General features: G+C 34.0%; 1 protein-coding gene across 2 annotated transcripts in view; it reads left to right on the top strand.

Moving 5' to 3' along the window:
* Positions 1-22968, top strand: part of LOC128868611 (sodium/potassium-transporting ATPase subunit beta-1-interacting protein) — a 58310-nt gene that overhangs the window by 10037 nt on the left and 25305 nt on the right. For both annotated transcript variants that reach the window (XM_054110901.1, XM_054110900.1), the window contains exons 2-4: positions 6099-6179; positions 9597-9794; positions 10397-10457. In XM_054110901.1, the coding sequence (XP_053966876.1) occupies positions 6099-6179; positions 9597-9794; positions 10397-10457 (340 nt within the window). The remainder of the gene's footprint in view (positions 1-6098; positions 6180-9596; positions 9795-10396; positions 10458-22968) is intronic.

Genomic DNA, 22968 nt, shown 5'->3' with positions numbered 1-22968 from the left:
CAAAATGCACGAGGGAAGAAGTCTGATAATGTGAGCGTTGGACAAAGCAACATATTGCACGTGTTTATCGATGTTCATGTTTGCTGCTATCTACATACATACATACACATATACGCACATACTGCATTTAGGTATAAAATGAATTACTAAAGCACCCCGATAACAAATAATCACTTTGTAAATAATATGAAAAAGTGTTTTTATGAACTCAAAGCGTGAACTCAAAGTTTCGATAAGCTTTGCTGGGGCAGCTTGGATTAGCCAAGGCTTTCGATGGATGATGTAGGAGAAAATATACATAAACAGACCGGCGTATGCAGGCATACATCTATGGGGACGGCATTTGATTAGTATGCCTGTTTTTTATCAGCATAGGCGTTGGTGTCGAGACTGATAATTCGCTGCGCATAGCCACGCAATATAAGGATATTTTCATATTTGATAATAACGATGCTGAATTGCTTTATGTACTCCAAGACAGCTAGTAATGCTGTCTAGAATTAAGGCCTTTTGCAAGGTGGCGCAAAATTAATCACCCTTTCGCTTTTTAATTTTTTAATTATTTATAATTTTTCGCTTCCCTTTCGCTTTTTAATTTTTTAATTATTTATAATTTTTGTCATCGTACGCCAATCAAATTTGACACTTGTAAACTCTACAGTTGCAGTATACAAACAGCGAAGTAAGGAGCGCGTAAAGATCGAAATAAGATAACTGAAACAATTTTTGTTTTATTTATTAAATAATTTATTCAAAACTAAAATTGGATGATTAATTTTGTGCCAGATCAAAATTGATGTAAAGTGCAGCAGATGTGAGCTGCTGTTACAGATATTCAAATTTGAAGTTAGTCTTCTAATCTAAGGTATTTTGTGCTTAGAGTTCGCTCTTATTAAATAAGTCCGTTAATTTGTAGTACTCAGGTAAATATCGCAGAGGGGTGACAGTTTCGAAAAAAGTTGGCAAAGAGCTGAGTCGGGCCCGGACTAAATATTTCTGCAATATAGTTATACAAGTTAAAGCCTTTGCTGGGTAATTCTGAAGAATTTATAATTTTTCTAAGTTTCCTAAGCGCCATCCCTACGGCCCTACACAGTAAATACGGCGGCCGCCTCAGTCAAATACGCCACTGCTATTTAGTTAGTGCCGGCTCGATGGTCATTGTGAATATTGAACATCAAACAGAAAAAGTTTTCTCTGAGGCGCCTGGCATTCGATAGAAATTAACAATACTCCTTGCGTATTTACGCCTAGAAAATCCTTTTCCAAACTCATCAGTTGTTCGGTGGAGGCAGTGTAAAATTGTAGGCCCCTCCATTTGTATGCCAACGCCAACAAACACAACACCAAAAATAAAAAAAAATTAATAAAATAAATAATTGGCGCGTACACTTCTGTTAGGTGTTTGGCCGAGCTTCTCCTCGTATTTGTGGTGTGCGTATTGATGTTGTTCCACAAATGGAGGGACCTACAGTTTCAAGCCGACTCCGAACGGCTGATATTTTCATGAAGAGCTTTTTCATGGCAGAAATACACTCGGAGGTTTGCCATTGCCTGCCGAGGGGCGACCGCTATTAGAAAAATGTTTTTTATTAATTTTGCTTTCACCGAGATTCGAACCAACGACCTCTCGTGAATTCCGAATGGTAATCACGCACCAACCCATTCGGCTACGGCGGCCGCCACCAAATATAGTAGTAGATTATTGGACAAATATCCAACAAAGGATGTAAGTTTACATTAGAGTGCCTCTCAAAGAAAAATTGCAGTTTTTCCACCGGAATAGTTTATTATATTATAATTATTTGCGGACTTTTAGCACAAAAATCGATTTTGTATGAATGAAGTTAGTTTTTGAAAATATATTTTCCAAAAATTCACGTCAAATGATAGTTGAATCAAAGCTTAAAGGGTATATATACATACATAAAAATTTTATCAGCGGAATCAAAATAATAATATTTCGGAAGTGCTTTCAAATCAGTTAAGCTCACGAAAAGCTTTATTAATTTGTGAACTATTTTGGCAGAAGTCTTAGAAAATAATGAATTGTATGATTCCAAGGGAAAAATGGCACTGATTTTTTTGTATAAAGAGTAATAAATATACATGTAGAAAATATAATTTTTATTTAACTATTTCACTGTTCATTTAGCAACTTAAACTTGAAGTTGCCACATTCTGATTGATTCGGAAGAGAAACCTTCGCTTGTGAACAGCTTTGCAGAGATTACGATAAAGCAGAAATAGGAAGAATAGATTTGCCCTAATATCTTATAAATGATATACAAAGGATAATGATATACAATAGGATAAACAAAAAAAATAAATAAATAATTGGCGCGTACACTTCTGTTCTGTGTGCGTATTGATGTAGCTCCAAATTAATAAAAACATTTTTCTAATAGCGGTCGCCCCTCGGCAGGCAATGGCAAGCCTCCGAGTGTATTTCTGCCATGAAAAAGCTCCTCATAAAAAAATACTCAAAGGATGAGGGTGTCAAAAATGTTTACATAAATATTTATTCTGAGTTTTGAATCTACAGATCTCAATCCGATGCCTGCCTCACCGAGAACTTTAAACGCGTTTTTCTTGAAACTATGAGCGATTCCACGTCAAGCGCTTCAAGTACTTTGGTTAATGTCGTAATTTTTTTTTTTTTTTGAAAATTGAATTATTTGTAGGATTCAGTTAAATAAGAAGTTAACTGAGAAAGATTGAATAATTTTAAGATTTACTTAATGTTGACAAATTTGATATAGAATGTTTTGAAGTGATTGATCGATTCTCTTTAACATACATACATTTGTTTTTTAATTTTGATAGATTAAAATGTTTTTAAAAAAAATATTTTTTGGCAAAAAATTAATTGATTTGGAAAATATTAATGTTTGAAAAAAATTTCGAATTTGAAAAAATAATTTTTTTTCTCAAAAAATGTTATTTAATTGTTTTTCCAAAAAAAAAGTTTAATTACTTTTTTGGAAAAACTTTTAATTTGTAATTAATTTTTTGGAAAAAATAATAATTGTTTTTTGTTTAAAATTTTTCGGATAAAAACTTTTTTTGTTATTTTTTGGAAAACATTGAAAAAAGTATTTTGCTAAAAATTTTTGGGAAGAAAACTTTTTTTCGTTGTTTTTGAAAAAAACACAAAGCCTTTGAGCATAGTCTCAACTATTAGTAAAAAAGTTGGGAAAAACAAAAATCTACGAACAGAAAAATGGCAACAAAAAAAAAAAACCCAACAGTCATAAACAAAATAATACATTCTTTTTCTAAAAATGTTTTTCACAAAGTATTTATATTTTATAATAAAAAAGTAAAATTTTTGTTTTTGGTATAGAATTTTTACTTCGATTCTTGTTAAAATACAATTTTTTTTTTTGTTTTAATTTGGTTAGGTGCTAATGTGTTTTTAAAAACAATTTTTGTTAGGAAAATAAACTAATTTTTTTTGTTATAAATTTTGGAGGTAAAAACGTTTTTGTTATTTTTGAAAAACATTGGAAACAATTTTTTGTTGTTTAAAAATTTACTTTATACTTATTCGTAAAGTATTATTTTGATGTAGAATTTATTTAAGCGAAATAACTTCGGTTCTTTTTAACATTTACATTTCGTTAAATAAAGTATATTTTTTAAAACAAAATATTTTTGTTGTTGAACATTTTTGTGATGGAAACTTTTTTGGTTATTTTTGAAAAAGACGACCCTCTCAGAGCATGGTCTCAACTATTAATAAAAGAGTGAAACAGAATAATGACAAAAACAAAAATTTTTTTCCAAAAAAAATTTTTTTTTATTTTTTTTGGGAAAACTTTAACACTTTTTTGTTATTTTTGTTGTTATTATTCTGTTGGTATTATTCTGTTGTTAAAAATTTTTGGGAAGAAAACTTTTTGGTTATTTTTGAAAAGCACAACCCTATCAGAGGATAGTTTCAGCTATTAATGAAAAATTTGGCAAAAACAAAAATCTACGAATAGAAAAATGGCAAAAACAAAATTTTTTTCCAACAATTATAAACAAAATAATGCATTTTTTTCTAAAAAGATTTTTCGCAAAGTATATTTTATCCTAAAATATTAAAACAAACATTTTTTAAATGTTTAATAGTTAAAAAAAAATTTAAGGATTTTAAGATTTATTCAACGTTGAAAATTTTGGTATAGAATTTCTTTAAGCGAAGAAGCTTCGGTTCCTATTAAAACATAAATTTGTTTTTGTTTTAATTTTGTTAGGGAAAGTGTGTTTTTTAAAACAAAACATTTTTTGGAAAATAAATTTTTTTTGTTAAAAATTTTGAGGTAAAAAAACTTTTTTGTTATTTTGGGAAACATTGAAAAAAAAAATTTTGTTGTTAAATGGGAAGAAAACTTTTTTGGCTATTTTTGATGAACACAAACCCCTCAGATCATAGTCTCAACTATTAATGGAAACAAAAGAACAGAAAAATTACAAAAACAGGAAAATTACAAAAAAAAAAACAATACAAAATAATGCATTTTTTTGTTCAAAACTGAAAGTATTTCACTTTAAAAATCCTTTACCAAACCTTTCAACTTTAACTGCATCTCAAATTAATATTTTTTCAAATTTCTTTCTTTAGCTCATATTATACCCCGGTCTATAAATAAACCTATTTCCAGAAAAGCAGCAACAATGTCCCAAATACTTGGCTCACTTGACATGGAATCCGCTCTACATTTTCCAAGTCAAGCTCATAGCTCGTACAAATCGTGACTGATTGACTTGAAAATAATTAACTGTACATTCACAATTGCAATATTTGGTATTCCATGAATATTTTGAAATATTTGTGTAGCTTTTGCTCTACTAGTGGATATTAACATCAGGTAAATGACCACCGTGACCATAACCGAATTGTAAACTGGCTGTCCTATGTCTTCGACTGCGTCACGAATTCCATCTCTGAGGTCTTGAATCGATTCTGGGCTGTTGGCGTAGACCTTCTCTTTCACGTGGCCCCAAAGAAAAAAGTCACAAGGTGTTCAATCACAAGATCTCGGTGGCCAATTGTGATCACCTCTTCGAGAAATAACACGGTCCGGAAACTTTTCCTGTAAAAGATCAATGGTTTCGTTGCTTGTGTGGCATGTCGCGTCGTCTTGTTGAAAATGAACGTTGTCTAAATCAATACCATCCAATTCCGGACATAAAAAATCGTTAATCATCTCTCCTGTTTAACACCTAACAGATGTTATTGGTAAACCCTCATATTTTGCAAAAATGTATAGCCATGCAAAGTTGCATAAAATTTTATGGTTTTGTTTTAATTTTCGGCACAAATTTTACATTTATGTAAATTTTGTTTCTTGCTACAAGTCAAACAGGAATTCGATTACTGATATGGCACCGTCGTTCACATGCTGCCTCATATCAGCGCACATCTGCTAGGCTGACACAAACAAATATGTGCATGATTCATAAATACGAAAACATCTGCCACTAATTACGACAAACGCTAACTTCACAGGGCGTCTACTCCCTTCTTCTGATCCACACCTTTAACCCTTCACTTTTCCCCAATTCTAATATTTCTGTTATTTTGGGTTATCTTATCAATTTTTCCCCCTCAGTGTATATGTAAATAAATATAAATTAGAATATGATGCCAAAGAAACGATTGTTATGAGTTTTGCCAAACACCAAATAAATAAAAAAACAATTAAGCTTATCGCTTATGTTTGTGTTGATAAGTTTTCCCCCTGCCCTTAGGGATTGCGCATACGCCATGGTGTCGATGGCAAGTAACGATTTACTACAGAGCAGTTTATGGAGTGCTTAGCTGATAAGAAGTGGCACAAGCTGTTTGATTTTATTATTATTCCATTTTGTTGTTTTTGCTATATACTCTGTTTTTTGGGCAATCAGACGCACTTGAAATGAGGTTGCAGCAAAAAGTAGCACAGCAGTGTAAGCTAAAATTGGTGTTAAAGTATAACAGATGGAGGAGTGTATGTATGACCAGTTACTGGTGCTACCATCAATATAAATATCATATTTATATACTACCTATATATATATATACTCCTAAGATTGGGAGTTTAATTTGCTTTTCTTTTCTCTTTCAGTATTTAATATGGAGCTTCATTTGGATCGGCTGGAATGCATTTCTCATATGCTTTTATCTGAATGTAGGCGTATTGGATCGGGTATGTTGGAATATTTATTTTTATATTGCATATTTGTGCTATCACATTGAGTTGTAATTTATATTAGATCTTACAACTTGACTTACAATCAATTTGTTTCTGGATTAAATTAATTTTTAAGAATATTTCTACAAATTTAATTTTTTAAACGTAAAATATAAAAAAAATTTAAATAAAAGAAGCATTCCAATGCGTCCTATTACGTTTTCACAACCACCCGTGATCAGCTGAGAAGCGATATTTTAACCAGTTTTGACTTTCTTTTGTTTTTTACTTTTAATTTAGAAAAATATATGTATATACACCAGCCCCTCCATTTGCACGTTACTCGAATTACGTCCCTTCTCTTTTACATGGTTTTTTAAATTCCAACAAAAATTTTTTTTTTGATTTTATTCTGAAACGTTTCATTTATTTGGTTTCTGTTTTTTTTTTGTGGGTGAAACTTTCTTCACGCTTATATCGGTCATCGGTTAATGCGCCGAGTGGTGTGGCCTTTAAAACAATCCCTCAGTTTAGTCCATCTCCTCATATTTTGCTGCCGTACAAAAGCTTACGTTTGTGGTGGCCATGATCATCCTTCATTTACTTTAGTTGGTCCACCGATGTTTGCCATTAGTCTGCTTAGCATTCCTGTGATATTCGCTGTTTTAGCTTTAATATTTATTTTTGTTATATAGATTTTACTGAATATTTATTTTTTTTTATTCAACTTAAATTTTATTTCATTTAATATTTATTTTTAGTTTTGTATTTAATATTTATTTTTATTTTTGTATTTAATATTTAATTATTTTTTGTTATTTAAAATTTATTAATGGTTTATTGTTATTAAAAATTAAAAATTTTTTTCAAATATATATTTATTTTATATTTCAATATTTTTTTTATTTAATATTTATTTTTAGTTTTTTATTTAATTTTTTGTTTTAATATATATCTATTTTTGTACTTAATATTTTTTTTTTTTTTTATTTAATAAAGGTTGTCAAAAAAGTCTTGCGGTATTTCCGCAAGCTTGTCTTTGCAAGCGCGTAGTTCTAGTTGTATTCGTCGCATCGGTTCACGCTAGAGCTTTTTGGAAAGCTGTTTTCACGTGCTAACACGTGTTTGATTAATTGTTGTTTGCTTTTAGTCGTTCGTGAGTTATAGCGTCGCAAACATGGAGCAAAATAAAGAGAAAATACGGCATATTTTACAGTACTACTACGATAAACGCAAAAATGCATCTCATGCTGCCAATAAAATTTGTGCAGTTTATGGACCCGATACAGTTTCCATTTCCACCGCACAACGATGGTTTCAACGTTTTCGTTCTGGTCCAGAGGTGATCGAAGATGCGCCACGGTCCGGAAGGCCTGCCGTCGAAAATTGCGATAAAATCGCTGAATTGATCGAAAGAGACCGGCATAGTAGCAGCCGTAGCGTCGGCCAAGAGCTGGGCATGAGTCAACAAAATCGACCCGTTTTTGAAGCGGATGGTGACTGGCGATGAAAAGTGGGTCACTTACGACAACGTGAAGCGCAAACGGTCGTGGTCGAAAAGCGGTGAAGCTGCCCAGACGGTGGCCAAGCCTGGATTGACGGCCAGGAAGGTTCTTCTGTGTGTTTGGTGGGATTGGCAGGGAATCATCCACTATGAGCTGCTCCCCTATGGCCAAACGCTCAATTCGGACCTGTACTGCCAACAACTGGACCGCTTGAATGCAGCACTCATGCAGAAGAGGCCATCTTTGATCAACAGAGGCCGAATTGACTTCCATCAGGACAACGCCAGGCCACACACATCTTTGGTGACGTGCCAGAAGCTCCGGGAGCTCGGATGGGAGGTTCTTTTGCATCCACCGTATAGTCCGGATCTCGCACCAAGTGATTACCACCTATTTCTGTCCATGGCGAACGAGCTTGGTAGTCGAAAGTTGTCCTCGAGAGAGTCCTGTGAAAATTAGCTCTCCGAGTTGTTTGACAATAGGGAAGCGAGCTTCTATAAGAGGGGCATTATGAAGTTGGCATCTCGTTGGGAACTCGTCATCGAACAAAACGGCGCATATTTGACTTAAATCGCATTATTATAACCAATTTTATGAACAATTGAAAATTCAATAAAAATGCCGCAAGACTTTTTTGACAACCTTTATATTTTTGGTTTTTTAATATTTATTTATTCTGTATTATTTATCTTATTATTTATTTGTTTTTATTTATTTAATATTTATTCTTATTTTTTATATTTTTTATATTTTTTTTCAATATATATTTTTATTTTTAATTCAATAGTTATTTATTTTTTTGTTTAATGTTTAATATTTATTTATTTTTTACTTAATTTTTATTAAAATTTTTTTAAATTATTTCTACTTTTATTTTCTTAATATATTTTTAATATTTATTTTTTTACTTAATTTTTATTTTTAATTTTTTTTTAATTTAATGTTTTTTTTTTAATAAATAAATATATTTTTTTGATTTAATATTAATTTTTATTTTATTTTCAATATTTATTTATTTTTTATTTAATATTTATTTTTATTTTTATTTAATATCTATTTGTGTTTTTTTATTTAATGGTTATTTATTTTTTAATTGAAATTTGTTTTTAGTTTTTATTTAAGATTTATTTATTTTTTTTATTTGGTATTTATGGTTCTATTTTATTCAATATATATTTATTTAATATTAATTTTTATGGTTTTATTTAGTATTTACCCGTGCCGCCAACGCCTTGAAAATTACCATTGAATTCGTATGGAAAAAATACACTTTTTTATTAATTTGGTATACAATTTAGATGATGCTCTAAGTTTTATTAAAAGTAAAATTTTTACTTCGCAAAATTAAAAAAAAAATTCTATAAATTAAAAAAAGAGAATTTGTATATTCTTTTTTATTTTTGGCCTAAGAAATATAAAATTCTTGTCTTTTGGTGATGAAATTTTTTCTTATATTATTTATTATTTGTTCTTTAACTTTTTTTAATTATTTAAAAAAATTGTTGTTGATATTTAGTCTCTTTTTGGTTTACCTGGAAAGTTATACTTTTCTCAGGGTCGCTATTAAATTTGTTATTCTTTTTATTAAATAATCATTCAACTACAATAAAGTTAATAAATAGCATTTTCTGGACGTTTTGAAGGCAAATTAAAAGAGAAGATTAAATAATATCAATGCAAAGCTTCACGTTGACGGCCCTGATAATAATAAAATAAAATAAAATAAATATTAAATAAAAAATAAAAATAGGTGCCCTATTGTTTTGGGCATTTTGTTTTTTTTTGTTTTTGGGCAGGAACACATATATTTGTTCCATAAAACTTATTTCCAACTTCAGCCTGATTTTTCATTATTTCTAATATGATTATAATATCATCTAATACCTCATTTTCTGATTCATTTCTTTTCACATTATTCGATACACAGGACAGCGATCTGCTCAATTTGGGCACCGGTAGCGTTTCCTGGTTCGAGGTGAACGGCTATGGTTGCAAACCGACATATCCTGTGAATATCACCTCCGACGATCCATTTCGCCCCATACGTCCGGAACGTGTGGATGACTGCTTATTAGATTATACTATAGTTGAAGTAGTGGAGTCGGGTGTGCAATGTGCTTTAGCGGTAAGTATCTAAGTCTTAATAAAAGTAATCTACAAAACATATAGTTAAAGTAAGAGGTCAACTTAAAAATAGCGTATAATGAAATATATTCTATAATAATAAATTAATTGAAATGGAGGCTTTAAAAAATTAGTGGAAATAAAAAATTGTGCTTGAATGAAGGTTAAGTAAAGAAAGGAACCATCTGTAGGTATTTGTGTTTTTAGTTTTTTATGTCCGCGCATCCGAAAGTGGGCTTCGATTTAGTATAGAGGGTTGTATGTTTTCTCAGTTTTAATTTGATGTACTTACATATATTTCAAAAAAGAAAAAAATCTGAGCTTCCATTGATCTTCCTTTGATTTAAAAGAATGATTGTAAAGCTAAATTATATATTTGATGCAGTGTGCAAAAGATTTTCTAGTAGGAGCACAAAAATATTTGAAAATATTACAGACTTGTATTGTGAAAAAATAATATCATGTAATAGTCTATTTCCACCGAGCCTTAATAACAGTTAGTTTACATTTAACTACAATTTTTCAGTTGAAGATTGCATTTAGTTTTTGCTTAAAAATCAAACAAGATTTATTCACATTTTTTCTCAACTTCTTTACTTTCAGTTACTTGGTATTTTAGGCGCCATATTAATAAGTTACATATTCCTCGATGAAGATGACAGATGTAAGTTAATCAATTTTAAATTTATTAATTTTTATATTAGAAAAATTTTAGTAAAATATTATAGTGTGCATTAATTTTGGGGCAGATCTCGACTTTTTTTTATAAAAAAAAAATGTAATAGTTTTTTTTAATAAAAATTAGAAAAAAAAGTTTTTTTTATAAAAAATGATTTACGAAAAAAATGATTTCTTTTTAATGAAAATTAAAAAAAAAAGTTTAATAAAAAATTATTTACGAAAAAAAGGATTTTTTCGATAAAAATTAAAAAAAATATGTAATAAAAAATAATTGTCTATTTTTGTTTTAATTTTATTTTTATGTTTTTTTTTATGAAAATTAAAAAAGAAAATTTTAATAAAAAATTATTTACGAAAAAAGGATTTTTTAATCAAATTAGAAAAAAAATTTTATAAAAAATATTTTTTTATTTTTTTAAATTTTATTTTTGATCAATATATTTTTAAATAAAAATTTTAAGCAATTTTTTGAATACAAATTTTTTTTAATAAAAAACAAAACATTCGAATCAAAACAGAAAAAAACCAATAATAACAAAAAATAACATAGGCCTGCGAGTCAGTTATAGGAACGATCGCAGATGAGATTCTGATGGATTTTTTTGATTATTGATCTGTTGATTCACTATCTGATTATCAATCTGACCTCTACGGTGCTCCCCACTTCAACATTTGAAGTAATTCTAAATCTGGCCTTTTTCAAAAAGAGTAAAACCAAATAATTGTTGAAATCGAGTGTGTCTTACGGAGGGACAAAATCTTTTTGTGGGAGCCTTTAATTTTGAAACAGTGCGACATTTTAAATATTTGGGAGTTATGTTCACATTTCACGGTGATTCCAGTTCTGAAGTCAGGGATCGCATAAACGTCGCCACTAAAACGTACCTTAGTTTGTTCAAGTCTCGGCTCTTGACTAAAAGTACAAAGTTTACTATGTACAAAACTTTTATCCGACCTATTTTGACGCATGGATGTGCACAGATTGCTAACATGAAGGGAAAAATTTTAAGAAAGATTGTTGGCCCAATAAGAATGGCTGACGTTACCTATACAATACGATATAACTCGGAACTAAATCTCGATCTTACTCAGAACAATACAGCTGTGCGGATTTGTTCAAGTATACAGTGCATAAGGTGGCTGGGTCACGTTACCCGTATGCCTGCTGACTGTACCGTAAAGAAAGCCATGACAGGGAAGCTAATGGGCGTGAAAGCTAAAGGCAGACCGCGGAAGCTATAGTTGAATGCATTAGAAAACGATCTCAAATATTTGCGAATTTGTAACTACGAACAAAAGCTCAAGATCGACCGCTTCGAAGGAGCATTGCGAAGGAAGCTTTGACGCGCACAGCGTTGTAAGGCTATGAATGAGGGTGATAATGAAATCAAAATAATACAAAACTAACTAAACCTTTCACATTGATGCCGGTAGAACTACTTTTGCTAAAGGTTTATTCGCCAGGTGGCGCTGGTATCGAATTATTACAGTAAAATCCTACCTATGGCTCAACTGGCAACTGGCAAACTGTTTTGGCTAAACGAGAGCAGGATGTAGAAGACCTTAGAGAAACTGAAATTGTAAGAGTTTCTTTGAAATACTTGCTTTAAAAGGAGCTAGCGCAACGATTGCAACGGCTAATCCGTCCAAAATAAAAATGTCGCGCATTCATTATATGAAGGAAATTCGCTACACAGACAGAAACAAAAAAATTATCAAAAATCAACGAGAATTTCTAGACTCTTTAAACTTTTGTTATACCGAAATCGAATTGGCTATAAAACTGCGTAGCTAATTTTTTTTTAAGTTTGAAATTTTCATGAAAATTTTTTGATTTTTCAATAATCCAGTACGAGGTATAAAACTTGGATCTTTGTTATAAAAGCAACTATGTTTTTCTAAAAAATATGAGTGAAATAAAAAAGAATAAACATTTCGCTAAGATTTCGCAATATGTCACTCGCTTTACCGCAAAAAGAGATATTTTTGCATTTGAGTTTTGTGAATTTGAAATTTTAGGTAATTTTTAAGGTAACTTTCAAGGAGATTTCATGTTAGAAGTAACAGTTACATTTATTATCAGAAACTGTTTCGGTATTTAACGCATTAGTTATTTAAAATAAGACAAAAACGATTTGATAGAGATGACTGCGCTAGTCGGATGTGTTGTTGATTGACTACCACTCAGAAGCGTTTAGATTCGAATCTCATTGTATGAAATCCCAAATGATGGAAACAGTTTTTTCTAATAGTGGATGCTCCACGCCAGGCAATGCCAAAACTCCGAGTTTATTTCTACCATGAAAAAACTCATCATAAAAAAGTTCTATCGTTCCGAGTCGGCTTAGAATTGTAGGCCATCCCATTTGTGGAACAACATCAAGAGGAGAAGGAAGTCGCCCAAACACCCAAAACAGAGCTCTGGTACATCAACTGCACAGCATGCGTACCTTAAAGGCAAACGCTTCATGAGGTAATCCGAACAATAGAGGGCTCTCTAGAGAACAAACATTATACCATGACGGCATTCTTGGATATAGAAGGCGCCTTTAACAATGTTAGTACAGATGCTATCCAACGGGCGTAGTGTATCAACGCCAATTGCATCAGTAATTGGGTCATCTCTATGATAGACACCAGGATCATCAAAGCTAATAGCGTAATATCAGCATAACCAAGAAAGTACACAGAGGCACTCCACAGGAGGGAATAATGCCCTGAATAATGCTCTTGCAGAATTGGTATTCACACCAGTAGGTGCAGTCAAGAATAAATTTCCCAAAAAAACATCAAAACATCCGAATCGCGGATTGTAGATAGAGAGACCAGACAAAATGTAAAATCAGCAAGATGTTATGGCCCACCTGCAACCTAAACATGAAATGACGGGACGCCTGAAGACTAACGGTAGTCATAATAGGCTTTTGGTCTGCCGGGAAACAAGCAGCCAAAATGGGCATCCCTCACAACACACACTGTCACAGTTGCAAACAAACAAACGGAGAAGAAGAAAGCAATCTTCAATTTCCTCTGCGAATGCCCTACCCTATGGCAGGACAGAATGTCAACCCTGGGCCAACCGCTGTTCGTGATTCTCGAACAACTGTCTGGCTTAGACGCCAACAACCTTATAAGGTTTTTAAACCGCACATACTAGATTTAGTCATGCTGTAAATAACCGTTAAACAAGTTGGTAACGAGGATGCAGCAACAAAATGGTGTGGATGCGCTAGTTAGATTCTGGATTCATCACCGCTTTAACCAACCAACCAACTACGTGAATACTCTTACAGTGAAGAGTTTGAGAAACGACGTATTTGATAGGATAAAAGTCGAATACGGTTTGTCAAATATAAGAAAATGGAAAGGAGTAGTAAAAAGCTAGAGATACTGCAACTCACATCAGCTTTTCTAATTTTCAATGTCTGAGCGCTGGCTGAGATTAAGCCTTTAAGAGTAATTGCAGCTTTTCGAGTTACTTAAATCCACACATTTTTTAACCTCTGTGATATTCCATTGGTTTGCTAAAAAAGTGGATATTGGATAGTAACAGAACGCGCAATTTTGATTCTTCTCTAAGTATGCGTTGACTTTTTTATCAATACTTCTGACTGCTGTTGGTGAGCAAATCAAGAAAAGTTCGTTATTTTTGGCAGAAAAATAAAATACCCTAAAAATGACTGCCTTTTAAAGCGTTCGTTCAGTTATTGAAAACCACACCATTACGCTAAACTTTCTCAAGGGTATCCAAGCTTACTCAAGTTACACAAAGCCAAAATATGATTGCAAAATTTAACAATGGTGACACTATGGAAACTGCTTTTTTACCAAGTATATAGCAATTTCATATGTAAGCCTTTAAAAACATCCTTACATTAGTGGCACATATTCCACACGTTTTTAGAAAATAAAAAGTTTGAAAACCAACCATTCAATGCCATTGTCAAAACAAACATAATAACCCTGAAGTGATGTGCACCATCTAACATCAGCATTATTGACATCACTCACCTTCATATTGACATTAGTGTCAAACCAAACACTTTTCACATGCACAACCCTTACCAAAGACAGACACAGGCACCCGCCGCAGTAGAGCACAGTTTACATAGTCGTTGAATTTTTATATTCATTGCCACTGACATTGCATTTATTGTATACTCGGTTTGTCGAAACATCTGGCAAAAAAGTTGACTAGATAAATCTATCTCCTCTGATACACACAAATAAATTTCTGGTATCTATGTATACAAATAAAGTTACTGTGTTGCATACGTCTAGCGCATATTCGTTGAGCTCAACTTTGTATGCATGCATTCAGCTTTTGTGACAGTAAAATGCTGCTTAGCAAATCAATTCAAGTGCAGGCAGCTAACTATCTTGCTACATAGCAGAAACATACTGTATATACATTGCTACGCATTTCACAGTCACGCAAGCCTATTATTTGTGCTCGCTGTGCTCGTTGTTGTTGGACATTTTCAAGTGAAATGCGCAAAACTATGCTCATCATCAGCAGCAGTCAGTGGCAAGCAGCAAGCAGCCTTTGGGCTATCACACCCAACTCAAAATGTCAAGTTTGTCCGAGGCAGATGCAGTATGTATGTGTGTATGTATGTATGCACGTATGCTGCCTCCAAACATGCAGTTCACAGGCGTAGTCACTACTTAATGGCATAAAGTCCTTCAGCTGTGCGTCTCAGCACTTATCCTCGCACTTGTCACTTATGTAGGCTGCATTAATAGTTATGTGCGCGCTTATAAACCAAAAATAACATAACTCAACTTTAGTAGTTTCTGAGCATGACATGCGATATTACAGCGTCTTAAGAAAATATTTAATTTTCTTGTTATTTACAGCTATACCAGCAGCATCTCTTTGAATACTGATTACGCAAAAAATTTTAATATTTCTATTGTAGGCCATGAATTATTGAGCCATGCTGCAAAACAGCTAAAATCAGTTAATGCGTTTCTTAAAAATAGTACAGCATATGCATCACTGCACCTTTCACATGGTAGCTGGCATAGTGCTACATTTCTATGTATGATATATACATATGTTTGAGCATTTAAGCATAGGCCATACACTGCGTATGAGTGACATGCCATTGCAGCTATTCAAAGAGGCTGCTTCTGGTATCTGTGTTGGCACAGCTTGGGTTGGTAAATATTGGCACATACCTACACTAAATAACGAATGCATACATTTTGATTGAAGAGAATGTATACTGATGTAACAGTACTTTTGTAACCAGTCGGCAACTAGTTTGAAAGAAATGTGAATACGGTCAATTGACGCCAACGCTCCAAAAATATGTTAATAATGCGCGTAAATGCATTTTTATGCACAACTTAAAGGTCACTAATTTATAACTAGTTATCAACTAGTCCAAAAGTTATATGAGGATGAGCAGTTGTGGATCAGGACATACGAATTTCTTTAACAGCTGCTAAGTATGAACAGATTTGTAATAAACCAACTTAAGCTTGCCGCAGCTATAACTAGTTGATCGGTTATCACTGTTGTAAGAGGGCTTTTGTGACCAGTCGGCAACTAGTTGGGAAGAAATGTGAATACTGTCAATTGACGCCGACGCTCCAAAAATATGTTAATAATGCGCGTAAATGCATTGTTATGCACTATTTAAAGGCCACTAATTTATAACTAGTTGCCAACTAGTCCAAAAGTTATATGAGAATGATCAGTTGTGGACTACGACATACTAATTTCTTTAACAGTTGTTAAGTATTAACAGATTTGTAATAAACCAACATAAGCTTGCCGCAGCTATAACTAGTTGATCGCTCAGCACTGTTCTAGCAGGGCTTTTGTAACCAGTCGGCAACTAGTTGGAAAGAAATGTGAATACGGTCAATTGACGCCAACGCTCCAAGAATATGTTAATAATGCGCGTAAATGCATTTGTATGCACTACTTAAAGGTCACTAATTTATAACTAGTTGCTAACTAGTCCAAAAGTTATAAGAGGATGATCAGTTGTGGACTACGATACACAAATTTCTTTAACACGTTGCTAAGTATGAATAGATTTGTAATAAACCAACTTAAGCTTGCCGCAGCTATAACTAGTTGTTCGCCTAATTGTAAAGATACGCAGTGGTTACAACAGCAACATGTAAAGCTAGTTCATTTCTCTATTGGGCACTTACAATAGCCCCGCAAGCGTGTGCAATTTGATATAACGAGCTGTCTGCTTGCTTTTGTGCGCCTGCTACTGCCATAGGAGGTAACAGTGCAGTGGTTAAAAAATAAACTACATAGCCCCCCCAAGTAAATAGCGGCGTGGGCTATAGATGATGGTCGCGCTATTAAACGCACGCATACAAAAAGCTGCATGCACAAGCGTAAGCACACATGCAAACATACTTACACATCTCTATAAAGTGCTTGAATATTCATCGTTTGAGCTGTTGCTGCTGCTTCTGCGTTTTATCCAAGCAAACAAAAGCGCGGAAGTGAAATCGCAATTTTACAACGAATCCATGCTACGAAAGTGAAAATCATGTGAAAGGAAAATGTCAAAGATTAGAGGAGTCAAAGAAGAAGTGCAGGCAAAGTGTGTGCGGCAGCGTAGATGAAAAGTAAGGAAGTAAAAAATAAAAAAGTAAAACAAAAAAAGCACGAAAAACTTTGAAGAAATTTACGGGGGCAATAAAAAAAAAGAAGAAAAATTGTGCAAAAACTATGCGCAAGCAAGCATGCATCCACGATGCCCCTGCTTTATATTCACTACTACCTTGACATGCATTCAAGCAAAAAGCCCCAACCAAAGTTTGCATACATCCGCACGCGTATACAAGCATGAGTTTATACGCTTTTTGGCATTTCACTGCCAATGGCTGCCTTATGGCGTTGCTTCTCTTCTTTTCCTGGCGATGCTCGCGTGCTGATCTGCTTTATGCAAATGTCGAGTATTCACACTTATACACTTGCAAAAATATGCAAAAAACACTGATATGCATTTTTTAAGTTTGTCGGCAAGGCGCGCATAATCGGCTCACAAGTGAACTCGTACTCGTGGGTACTTTATGCGATGAGCATAAGCTGGAGGCAAACACACATAAATACGAGTATATATTTGTATGGTTGTCGCATCTATGCTTTGGTAGATGTTTGGCTGTGCTGCTGCTCCAATTTGTGGCGTGCGACTTGACAAGTGTAATTTTTCAGGTACTTGGGTATATTTTAAGGGAGGAGTCTGCTTTAGAGAGTTCACAAAATCGATTTTTTCGTGGATTTTTTGGGAAGGAAAGAAATATTCGATTGAAACGAAACTTTCAGGTTTTATTGTTATATATTTCAACAGTCTTCTCAAATTTTTTCATTAAAATATCTGTCATATTATGCCTAGTACAACCTTATTGCCGAGACGCCTCGAGTGTGCATGTGTCGTGCGGCGGGAAAGATGCAGGTCGCAATTTTCATTTCAAACCAAAAACCCAACAAAAATTTTATTTTGGTATAGTATAGCTTCTAGTTAAACCAAGAAAATTAAACAAAAAGTTAGAAATTCAATAATTTTTCGCTAATTAAAAAAAAAAATCATTTTTTTGGAAAAACAAATTCACTTTAGATTGTTTAAAAAGCGGGTTAATCATAAGTTCTTAAGGTTTTTTAAGTTCAACTAGACGAGAATTTAATGCCAAAAACAATCAATGTTATCTCGCTTCGATAGGATGTTTAACTTTTTTCCTATCTTTCCCGCTAGTTAGGAAAAATCGTAAACATAAAAAACTGAGGAATCGCCCGTTAAAGTTTTTGTAATAGGACTATGAATAAGTTCGTGCGGTTTTTTTTCGAAATTTGAAACTTTATTGACGTAAAATGGTTACAAATTTAATATTCAAAATATTGTCCATCGCTTACTACTACTTTTTCCCATCTTTCTGGCAATTCACGGATTCCCTTTGTGAAAAATTCGGTCGGTTTTGCCGCAATCCACGAATCGATCCATTTTTTGACTTCATCGTAATTACGGAAGTGCTGGTCAGCCAGGCCATGTTGCATCGATCGGAAGAGATAGTAATCGGATGGCGCAAGGTCTGGACTATACGGCGGGTGGGGTAGGACATCCCATTTGAGCGTTTCTAAGTATGTTTTGACCACTTGTGCAACATGTGGCCGAGCATTGTCATGTTGCAAAATAACTTTGTCGTGTCTATCGGCGTATTGCGGCCGTTTTTCTCGCAGTGCTCGGCTCAAACGCATCAATTGTCGTCGGTAGACATCCCCCGTAATCGTTTCATTCGGTTTCAGTAGCTCATAATACACAACACCCAGCTGGTCCCACCAGATACACAGCATAACCTTCAGGCCATGAATATTCTGCGCCGACGTCGATGTTGAAGCATGGCCAGGGTATCCATACGTTGCCCGACGTTTTGGATTGTCGTAATGGACCCACTTTTCATCGCCAGTCACAATTCGATGCAAAAAACCCTTTCTTTTGTGCCGTTGAAGCAGTTGTTCGCATGCCATAAAACGGCGTTCAACGTCTCTTGGCTTCAATTCATACGGCACCCAATGGCCTACCTTTCGGATCATTCCCATGGCTTTTAAACGTTTGGAAATGGTTGATTGATCAACTCCCAAAGTTTTTGCAACCTCTTCTTGCGTTTGAGCCGGATCTTGATCGAGCAATTCCTCCAATTCGGTATCCATGAACTTTGGCGGCGCACCCTCGCGTTCTTCGTCTTCCAAGCCAAAATCACCACTTTTAAAGCGTGCAAACCACTTCTGGCACGTTCGCTCAGATAGAGCATGCTCACCATAAACTTCCACCAAGATACGATGACTTTCGGCTGCTTTTTTCTTCATATTAAAATAATGAAGAAGAATTCCCCGCAAAAACACATTATTTGGCACGAAATTCGACATTTTCAAGTGTGGTAAAAATATTGTTGTTTACGCTTCAAATAAAAAACTTATACTGACGTTTGTGCCTTACGACAGTAGCTCTCCAATGAATGTTTGGAAATGTGGATCGATGGAATAATAATCAAGTTACGCCATCTGTTGTAAAACCGAAACGAACTTATTCATAGTCCTATTATATATACCGGCCGCTCGTATACCTGCTCGACTCTTGCTCACAATTTCTTCTGTATTTTGAATTTGCTTCTGAAATTTTGAAGACACATTTTTGGATAGTTTGGGAAGACATTTATGAAAGAAAAAAAAAATCGATTTTTTGAAGCCTCTAAAGCAGGCTCCCCCCTAAAGTAAAACAAAAAAATGGATTTTGCGAAGTTTCTACATTGGACAGAACTCTTAAGGGGAGGTTCTAGTCCAAAGACCCGAAAATGTGCGTAATTTCGTGATTTTTTTTTGAGAGCACATACGTATTTTTGTTTTTTAACTTTTGTGGCATTTATTTTTCTATATTTTAAAAAGTTTCCTAAAATTTTTCGAGTAAAAATAATAAAAAATGCCAGTTCCAGCCCTCACTGACGACGGTCGTGCGCGGCGGTGAACGGTGTGCGTGGGGCACTCTACAGCTCTGCCAAGTGATCTAAAATGAAAAAATAAAAAATCTTTAAGTAGATGAAATTTGCGGGCCTTATGAATTTCCGATTTTTAAATAACTCCTATTAAAAAAACAAAAGGGGACCCTTTGAAGAAACTTACCTTTTTTGCCTCTTTTTATTTGTTTTAATGTTAAAAAAAAATACTAAACAATTTTTTTGACAAAAAACGCTTCCCTTCCTAAAGCGCCTAAATTGAATAAGCTTTAATTTGAGCTGCTAAACGTCGAGCTCGGTGTAATCGTTAAAGCGAAATCGCGCCCCGCACGCAAAAAAAAGATGTTTAGAGAAAAACGCGTTTAAAGTTTGACGAAGAAAAAATTCGAGCGCGTGCTTATACCTGTTTTTCGGCCGACGCGCTCTCTCGTCTATACGCTATAACTCGTAAAATCAATTGGATAGGGAAATATCCTTTTGCCTACACATTTTTAAGACCTTACGGATGAAAATAAAGCAATACAAAAAAATTAGTTTCTTTGGTCGATTTTCACTAGAACCTCCCTTTAAGTGCTCATGCATTAAAAAATTTAAATATTGAAGTGAACTATGAGATGAAATTTTGAGCGAAGTTCTTAATTTTGAAAAGAAAATACGACGAAAATAGTTTAGCTATGCACTCGAAATATATTTAGAGGTATCAGATTTTGAATTGAAATAAAACAAAGAAAATTCAAATTGATTGGGTCATCTTTAATATTTTTCGGTAGAAGCATTAATGGCATTTAGTTTTTAAAGATAATCCTTTTTAAATGTTGGCTGCAACTGCGCCGTAATTTGACCATCCGTAAACACCAATTTTATTTGACTCGCGGGAGGACTTCGGTCGGTATCTCGTGAATAACTTTAGTTGGCTAAATGTTGACTTTCAATGCCTCAATCGAAGCTGGTTTATCCACAAAGCATTTATACTTTACATACCCCCCACAAATAGAAGTTCAAAGGTGTGATATCACATGATTTTAATGGCCAATCCACTGGTTCGAGGCGGAAGATGATGTCCTCAACGAAACGACGACGTAGTAAATCCATTGCTTCACGGGCTGTATGGCAAGTAGCGCCGTCTTGTTGGTCTTGTTGGAACCGATCTTTGTGGAGATCACGGGCTTCAATTTCCGGCATGACGGCACAAACTCGTTTATCATGGCGTTTTAGCGTTCTTCATTACTGTTACATTGGCGCCAAACTCGTCTTTGAAGAAATATGGCTCATAGATCGCTCCAAACAGTTGTTTTCAATGGACGTAATGGCTGCTCTTGAATGACTTCAGATTGCTCTTCCGCACAACTTACTTCAACTTTAGTTATTTACGTAGCCATTAAACCCAAAATGGGCCTCATCGCTGAATAAAATTTGGATCGCAAAATGCGCATTTTCGGCAAGTTTTTCAAGAGCCCAACGACTGAAATTATGACGCTTTGGAAGATCAGCGGGCTTCAAATTTTGGAGTACCTGTATTTAATACGCTTTCAAATCAAAATTTTTGCAAAAAATCACTCAAGTAGTGCCATAAGGTAGGACAAGTGGTTGATATTCGAGCCGAATCGATTCATTCGGGTCTTCGGCAAAAGCGTCATTTACGGCCACAATATTCTCTTCACTTCGGGTTTTACGTGGTCTAACAGGTTAAGGATCATTTAATAATGTCCAATTATTCTCAATTTTGACTGTGGTTTACCGAATAGTGATGTCGGTAGGACGGTTATTTATTTTTTTTATTTTTTTTATTTATTTACAAGAGAACCAGCTATAAATAGTTGATACACTGAGATAATAAGCACTGGCTGCTAAGGCCTTCGGCTTACATTATATATATAAAATTGGTTTACAAACTGATATTATAGAGGTATCGGATCCATGGAAATGAATCTAAATGTCTGTAATATTATATTACATAGTTTGAGAAATTTGTTAATGGCACTGATGTTTTCATAGGTGGTAGCTTTAAGAAGGTTAGATGGTTGAAGATTTCCGAATAAAATTTTTCTGAATCGGTCCAAGCCAGGACATTCATCTAGGATGTGAATAACAGTTAAGGAGCTTGAATTACAATATGAGCAGTTCGGACTGTCGGAACCATTTAAAAGATGGCAATGTGTTTTTAAAGTGTGGCCTATTCTAAGGCGAGTAAACGTTCTTAAATCTCTGCATAAACAATTTGGTGGGTAGTTAGGCTTCAAACCAATAGGGTTATGCTCTTTGTAATGGTGTTGGTAGTTTCTCCACTCTTTATTATGTTTAGCAGCGAAGTATTTTGCCACATGCTGTCGAATATCTTTCGTTGTAATATACGTAAACAGTTTCAGTGGTTCTCTGGCTGCTTCTTTAGCCCGCTCGTCTGCTAGGTGATTGCCTCGGATACCAGCGTGATCCGTAACTCACATAATTTTTATTGTGCTTTTACAGCAATATAGGATATCGCGAATATTGTCTATGAGGATTGAATTATTCCTCGGGTTTAGAAGAGCTGCCATTGCCGATTTACTGTCTGTGCAAATTATACATTTTTTATCTGATCGCGAGACGAAGGAAAGCACTTCATACAGTGTCGCAGTGGACGGTTATGTATACCATAAATTGGCCTGAGCGCGCGATGAACACTTTTCACAGAGCGTTGATTTTCGTAATACAATTTTACGATTTGTAAACGTTGTTGAGGCGTAAGTCTTTCCATGATGAAATGTCAATGAATATTGAACAAAATTATGTGCTTAGTGCGATAGTAGTCCCACGTGAGATGACAAAAAAATTCTATTGGAAGAAGTACCTCCCATCTGATCACACTTTATTATAAAAATAAAATTCTTTAAAAAATTAGTATAAGGTAGCGAAAAATTAATCAGCATCAAAAGGTTTATAATTTATTATAATTTATCTTTATTATAATAATTTATGCAAATGGGTATGAAAGGGGTTGTTCCTCAAAGATATTTGACAACTGGAGTATT

This window comes from Anastrepha ludens, chromosome 6 (genome assembly GCF_028408465.1).
Source record: "Anastrepha ludens isolate Willacy chromosome 6, idAnaLude1.1, whole genome shotgun sequence".
Taxonomy (NCBI): domain Eukaryota; kingdom Metazoa; phylum Arthropoda; class Insecta; order Diptera; family Tephritidae; genus Anastrepha; species Anastrepha ludens.
Note: the sequence above shows the minus strand (reverse complement) of the source record. Positions and strands in the feature narration are given on the sequence as shown.